This window comes from Medicago sativa, chromosome 2 (genome assembly GCF_051527215.1).
Source record: "Medicago sativa cultivar Bolivia chromosome 2, Bolivia_mono, whole genome shotgun sequence".
Classification (NCBI taxonomy): domain Eukaryota; kingdom Viridiplantae; phylum Streptophyta; class Magnoliopsida; order Fabales; family Fabaceae; genus Medicago; species Medicago sativa.
Window position 1 is genome coordinate 82,880,988 of NC_140750.1, and position 7,577 is coordinate 82,888,564.

Consider the following 7,577-nt stretch of genomic DNA (forward strand, 5'->3'; position numbering starts at 1 on the left):
GGGATATAGCCGCAAAATAAACAATTCAAAATCATAGGGAAAAAAAATACATGGATTACTAAAATAGTACCTGCATTGTTAGGGAGTAAATCTCTCTAGTTTTTGCATATTTGCAATTGTAGTAGCTTCTGGTGTATGTGATTCTGGTTGAATGTGTTTCTGCATAACTAGCACTGCATTACTGGTATAATGTAGGCGATTCTGCTTTCATGTTTTCTGGTTTATGGTACACTGCATATATAATATCAATTTCTGATTCATATGTGAATCTGTTTATTTTTTTGGTTTCATTTGTACTGAGTTGGTTTATGGTTTCAATGTTTTATATATATTGCTCGGTACTCATTTTTTCTATTCAATTGTTACACAAAGACTAATTGGCTTGTTAGAACCAACATGTGTAAAATAATAATAATTGATAATTTAAGAGTGTACTAAATTGATAAGAAAGGTTCATAATATAACTTTGAAAGTTAAATATGACTGAATCACAACCTTTTTTTTTAGAAAGATTTGGAAATTAGCAAAAAATGGAGAGATTAAAAATTAAAAAATGTAAAATCCCAAATGGCTGCTCGAGAGGACAATTTGGGATAGTAGTAGTTGTTGTAGATAACATGACATGAAGTATAGAGTTGGATAGTTTAGAATTTTTTTTTTTACTAATGAAGACTCATTTCATTATAAATATTATCGACAATATAATGGGGACTTGGATCAAAATGCTGGGGACCAAGAATGAAATATTGCTACCTTAGCAGTGTATGTGCTGCCCTATTAGTTTTTGACTTTTTGTTCATCAGCTAAAAGCAGATTGTTTTTTAGGCATAAAAAAATTTAACGGTAGTTAACTATCATTCAGAAATGCTTTTTAAATCAATTCACCAATTTAAAGAGTGTTTGCGAACGTTCGACTTTTAAGGTGCCTACAACGCAATTTTTTAGCTAGATTATCTTTATAACCGGCGCATCAACTTCAAAGTTAACCGACTTGAGGTCCATGTTTTCAGCTCATTGAAGAACAATAAGCAATCCCATGACCTCTCCTTTGCGGACCTCAAACCTCCAAGGCTTCCGGCACGATGTTGCAACAATAAACTCGCCATTTTCATCTCGTAAATTCACTATCCTTGGATGAAAAAGTGGCATCAATGTTGATGTTTACTTAGTCTAGAAGTTTATTAGGACCATTCATTAATAAAAAATCAACATTATAAGTGGATGAGATCTAATTCAACTATGCTCAAACAAAAACAAAAATCTAATTCAACTAACAATATCGATTTTGTTAGAGTTTCATCTGAATTTGAATTTAAAACCTCAAAATTATATGCGTTAATTTGTTTCACGTGAGACTTTCCACTTCGTCTAAGACAAAAACAAAAAAAAACCATTGGAAAACGGAAATGCTTAAAAAATAGAATATCTCTGAAAATTACCATGTCAAAATAAACTTCTAGACTATCTCTGAAAATTTCCACTTTGTTTTTATGGTGTTTTCAAATATTTGTTTTCAAATATGTTTTCCTTTTAGTTAGTTTTAATTTTTTTAACCTTTTTGATAATATCTAATTAGCTTCCATCTCATCTCATCACTATCATAATTAAAATTAAATTCACAGCGATGTCATTCCAACCATTTAGGCACAAAGCAAAATTGTAATCGTGCCTTACCAACCTTTGTAGTTTTGAAAAATCAAAGAAAACTGTACTTTCCCTTAGTGGGGCAATAACTCATAATTTTGGGCTGAAATTTGTTCTTCGTTTTGCATGATTGGATCTAAATTTCTTCATTCACCAACCAAAAATTCAGTCAAAAAAAGAAAAAAAAAAAAAACTCACCAACCAACAAGGACAACGATGGAGCACATGGTCTTATTCACTAAAAATAAGTTAAACATAGAATTTCTAATTGTGACAATAACTTTTTTTTTTACTCATGTGTGAAAAAACTAGTGCTTATAAAACTTCACCAAATATATTTTGGTACTAGTACATTTTTGCCCAATTGTCTACTAACTTGAACTAGACTATATCTAATTCTTTGCATGTCAGCACTACAAATGGCACCAAAATCTACCCTCATAAATATTTTTTACATGTAAAAATTTAAATTTTTTTACGAAGTAATTAGTTAATATTTGAAAACAAAGGTAAATAAGAAATACATATTTTTTTCCTTAAAAAAATAAAATACATATATTTTAGTTATCATGTTATAAAATCGAAATATCCGATCAAATTTACCTTATACGAAAAAGAGAAAGATCAAACTTTCAACTATTTATGTTAGAGGTTTAAATCTCTCGTCATTTGAACCAATTTATTATTGAATAAGAGATGCATATCCTACATGGAATTTATAAATGTGAATTGTAGTTGGTGAATATATGTTACTTTATTTTTGGATTAAAATACAATATTGTGGATGGGTTAGGTGAGTATGATAAGCTTTATAAAAAGCCTCACATTGCAATTTCACTTTCTCATATTTCCCAATTATTATTCCACTGTCACGTCACACCAACTTTAATTTATCACCACCTTCTTCTCTATCCCACTCATTCATTCATTCAACTCCCTTTACAAGAAGAAGAAGGAATATGCCTGCTGCTACCACCGCCGCCGCAGAATCTTCCTCAATTTCCGGCGAAACCATATGTGTCACCGGCGCCGGTGGCTTCATCGCTTCTTGGATGGTTAAGCTCCTCTTGGAGAAAGGCTATACTGTTAGAGGAACCTTGCGAAACCCAGGTACAAAAAATATTCTACTTAATTCCTTAATTTAATTCACATAAATAATATCTTAATTGTGTTTTAATTTTATGATATCATGAAAAGATCATGTTGAGATCATCATACATAATATTAGTTAGTTGTATACAACTATAGTCATGATATTTAGAGTGTCCGATACGTGACACCGATGCCGCATATAATTACATTGAATTACGTATTGTCACAAAATAAATTTTACTATGTATGTATGGGTTCATGTTGAAATAACGTTGTTGATAAGATTAGGTGAATTGCTGTTATTATATTTTGACGTGGGCATGAATGAAATTTGATATAAATGAATTAATTTTTCAGATGATCCAAAAAATGGGCACTTGAAAGAGTTGGAAGGAGCAAAAGAAAGACTAACTTTGGTCAAAGTTGATCTCCTTGATCTTAACTCCGTTAAAGAAGCCGTTAATGGATGTCATGGTGTCTTTCACACTGCTTCTCCCGTTACAGATAACCCCGTCAGTTTTTAATTAATTTCCTCTATTTCTATTCTATTCTTCCTTAATTGAATTTTTTTCATTCTTAATTTTCAATCTTCTCTTTCAAAGGATCCAATCCAAAAAGAAAAATAGTCTTACTCTCTAATCTATCTTGGGATGAATGTCATATTTGTAAAAAGTACATTTCAAAATAAACGTCATTTTCCCTTTAAAAAAGTTAAATGTTATTTACTCTTTTTAGTATAAATAATATTGATTATTTTTTCCTTTTAATTCCATCATATCTAAGATATTATATTACACTTTGTCTTCGTCTAAGTGGTGACCACATAGCCTCTAAAATAATATGGTAAATTTTATCAAAAGAAATGGCGAATAGTTAAATACAAATAGAGTAATTTTAGTTTTTTTTTTTTTTTTTGTTTTGAAAGAAGTAATTTTAGTTTTTTTTCTTTCGTTTATAATTTTTTTTATTTATTTTTATTTGTGGATGATAAGTAACATATATAGTTTGTCAAAAAAAAAAAAAGTAACATATATAGTAGCATTGACACAAAATCATGTCATGTGATTATTTGAACGGATGGCAGGTCCTATTCTCACCACCAAACCTTGATTGCTTGCTTCTTTTTAGGATAATAAATGTGGCATGTGAATTTCATAATGACCAACCTTCTTAGACTATGTGCAATGGTGCTGTTGAACCTGACATTAAACAAGCAAAAGCAGTCCAATGGTGTGTTTAGAGGCTGTTGAATGGTGAGATGGATGAGAGAGATGATGAAAGGATTCAACACAATTGAAACCTGCACCGTGTGCCACGCGTCACTCGATTATTGGCTGAAACAGGGCGCGTGCAATACACGCGGGGACAAGGCGCGTGGGCGCTGCAGAGGACGGTGAGAGAGAATGGGTTATGAATAGATAGGGACACGTGGCGAGATATGATTGGCTGTTCGGATTCTTTTTTTTTTAATAATTGGACCTCAATTATTTAGTTGTAAATTAATTTTTTTAAAAAAATAAAAAATACTAAAATTCATGATTTTTTTTCTCTATAAATAGAGACTTGGTTCATTTCATTTGGACACAGAAAAAAATACCAAGTTTTTCACTATCTTCTTCTTATTATATCTTTCTATTAGCAAACTAAGTGAAGTTTTAATCTTCTTTTTAAGTTAAGAAAAATAAAAATAAATATAAATTATTTAAATAAATTTTTTTCAATTTTTTTTAGTTTTTCTTTATTTTAATTTAATTATAATCGATAATTGTAATTTTATGTAATTATAAAAATAAAAATATAAAATTAAATAAGAATAAGAAATAAAAGGTGGTGGGGTAGAGTGTTGAATGAAAAAAACCATTGGAGAGGTTAAAGTTGAATGAGTGTTGAATTAAGAGAGAGAAGATGATGTGGAGTGTTGGGAATTGAAAAAGTGGGTGTTGAAGGGTGTTTAATGTTGGTTACCATTGTAAATGGTCTTACTAGAGACATTGTCAAAAAAAAAAAAAAAAAAACTTTTTGTTAGAGAAATGAATTTTGCACGACGATTATGTGCAACTCTGTTTTTTATATTCTAATTGTTTTCTTACTGTCCCTTTTACTAGTTTTCGTGTTAATATCTATATTTCTTTATATATTTAATTCAAATAAGATAGCTCTTCTTAATACTACTACTAATATGGTCAGGGGACTATTATTCTATTATTTTAAATTTCAATTGCAAAATACCAATTTGATTTTATAGGAAAGTTATTGAATTTGATTTGAATTGTTAATTTGGACACACAGGAGGAAATGGTGGAGCCAGCAGTGAATGGAGCAAAGAATGTGATCGTAGCTGCAGCAGAAGCAAATGTGAGGCGCGTGGTTTTCACATCATCAATTGGCGCAGTCTATATGGACCCCAATAGGAGTGTTGATGTTGAGGTTGATGAGTCTTGCTGGAGTGATTTGGAATTTTGCAAGAACACCAAGGTCAATATTCCCCTCCCTTCATTTATTTAATTTTATTTGCTACTGATCAATAGGACATAGGACATAGGAGTATTACAAGATTTGGATTAGGTACAACGTGACAACATGCAGTTACACACATCTAGATCGTCCAATAATGATTGATTCATATTTAAAGCAAATTTTGATTTTCTTTAAATTTTAAAAAACGAGTCTAAAATCTAGGTGTCTGATATTGATTGGACAACTAAGATACGTGTGACTGCATGCAGTCATATGATTGTGATAGAACACGATCCAGATCCATTATAGTTGGGGCAACTAAATACATTTTAAGTTTTGATAAATGCGATTGATTTTAGTCTCGTAAGTGCAATTCAAATTATAAAATGCATCATGAATACCGAATATGTTGGGGTGTATCTGTGTAAGTTTGAACACATGATACCCTACATATTTGCACTTGTGTGAGTTTTGCCGCTAAACCCTAAAATAAAAGCGATTTGAAATTTGAATATTGTAGAATTGGTACTGCTATGGGAAAGCAGTGGCTGAACAAGCAGCATGGGATGTGGCAAAAGAGAAAGGGGTGGATTTAGTTGTAGTGAATCCAGTTTTGGTTCTTGGACCATTGCTACAACCTACAATCAATGCAAGCACAATTCACATACTAAAGTACCTAACTGGTTCAGCTAAGACCTATGCAAATGCAACACAAGCTTATGTTCATGTTAGGGATGTGGCATTAGCTCACATACTTGTTTATGAGAAACCTTCTGCTTCTGGTAGATACTTATGTGCTGAAAGTTCACTTCACCGTGGAGAGCTTGTTGAAATTCTTGCTAAGTATTTCCCTGAGTACCCAATTCCTACCAAGTAAGTCACTCTTAAAAAAAAGTCACTTTTAAATTATTCTTGTACATTAAACTTATTGATTTTATTCTTTTTTTGGCATATCATGGCCAAAGTATACTACGTATTTCGTTATTTTTCCATTTCCATTTAAATGAAATGTTTTTGACATTCGTAATAGATACACTAACCACAAGTTTTAGTATTTTGCAATTTTGGTATCATTACTCACGAAGGTTACTGGAAAATGACATCTGTTAGTACTAGTAGCCATGTGATGTGAGTTACAAATTAGGTAAAGAGTCAAGGATTTTGATAATATTTTGGTCTCATTCATTGCTTAATAATAATAATAATATTATAATAATAATAATAATAATAATAATAATTTGGCTATTTTTTCAATATAATAATCATGCAGTGATATGTTGTCACTCCTAGGAACATTGGTGGTTGGTTGGTTAAACACTTTATTTTGTAAGATGTAGAATAAAATGAAAATATGTAAAATGTTGAAAGAGTATGTTGAAAAGAATTGGTGGATGGTATACCAAATTTGATTTGTTTATGTGGTCTACGTTCCATTTCCACCTAAAGGAATTATTAAATTTATAAAATCAAGTGGAGCATATGAGTCCTTACCAACCCCAATGTCCTTATCACCAACTTCTTCCATGAATATGGGCATGCTCAATCATTAATGCCAATACATGTTGTCTAAATGTAATAATATTTTCACCTTTAATCATAGCCTCAAAATTAACTAGTTCATGTTTTACACATGCAGGTGTTCAGATGAAAAGAATCCTCGAGTAAAACCACATATCTTCTCAAATAAAAAACTGAAGGATTTGGGATTGGAGTTCACTCCAGTGAGTGAATGTTTATATGAAACCGTTAAGAGCCTACAAGACCAAGGTCACCTTTCTATTCCAAACAAAGAAGATTCTCTAGAAGTCAAATCCTAAACCAACCATCCTTTATTAACAAGTTTAATTCATGGCCAAAAAGAATCATCTTTTAGCTACCTGCGAGGCTTTAGGCTCTAGCAATTTGATACTAGAAATGAAATGACCGTAATTGGATAGTGTAAGAAAGTATCATGCTCGAATTACTATTGTCGTTATATTTGAAAAATAAGCCCATTATATTACTGTCATCCTTATTAGTATTTTCTTGAGTATTTAACTCAATTATTTGCCATATTTGTCTAAGTTCAAGAAGTTAAAAGTGTTTAAAATATGGGGATTGTTTGGAGTGAATTTGTCTAACCTTTAGCAATATCTGGGATTGTTTGTCTCATCGATGTATTTTATTTTATATTTTGACCTATTATTTATTATCACCAAATTTACCATTACCAATGGCCGCAACAAGTTCATCGATGCCTCTTTTTCAAGTGCCGACAACAAGGTTGGCTTGGGCATGTGCATTAGAGATTCAGCAGAATTCCATGTCCGCTCAAAAATCATGTGGTTCACTCCGTTGTGTTTTGTTGATGTTGGAGAGGTGCTCGGACTTTATCATGCAATTCG

At 31.4% G+C, this 7,577-nt stretch overlaps 1 protein-coding gene across 1 annotated transcript; it reads left to right on the plus strand.

The window, feature by feature from the left end:
* Nucleotides 1–2,488: 2,488 nt before the first annotated feature.
* On the plus strand, nucleotides 2,489–7,245 carry LOC146951572 (cinnamoyl-CoA reductase 1). The gene is made up of 5 exons (XM_085747586.1): nucleotides 2,489–2,754; nucleotides 3,094–3,248; nucleotides 5,026–5,211; nucleotides 5,714–6,066; nucleotides 6,830–7,245. The coding sequence occupies exons 1-5, from the start codon at nucleotides 2,604–2,606 to the stop codon at nucleotides 7,008–7,010; spliced, it is 1,026 nt and encodes a 341-aa protein (XP_085603712.1). The 5' UTR covers nucleotides 2,489–2,603; the 3' UTR covers nucleotides 7,011–7,245.
* Nucleotides 7,246–7,577: the final 332 nt, after the last annotated feature.

Excerpts from the sequence above, each read along its gene's own strand:
- LOC146951572 (XM_085747586.1), top strand. The coding sequence starts at position 2,604 with ATGCCTGCTGCTACCACCGCCGCCGCAGAATCTTCCTCAATTTCCGGC. Across the intron at positions 2,755-3,093 it reads AGGAACCTTGCGAAACCCAG|ATGATCCAAAAAATGGGCAC; the intron begins GTACAAAAAATA and ends TTAATTTTTCAG. Across the intron at positions 5,212-5,713 it reads AATTTTGCAAGAACACCAAG|AATTGGTACTGCTATGGGAA; the intron begins GTCAATATTCCC and ends TGAATATTGTAG.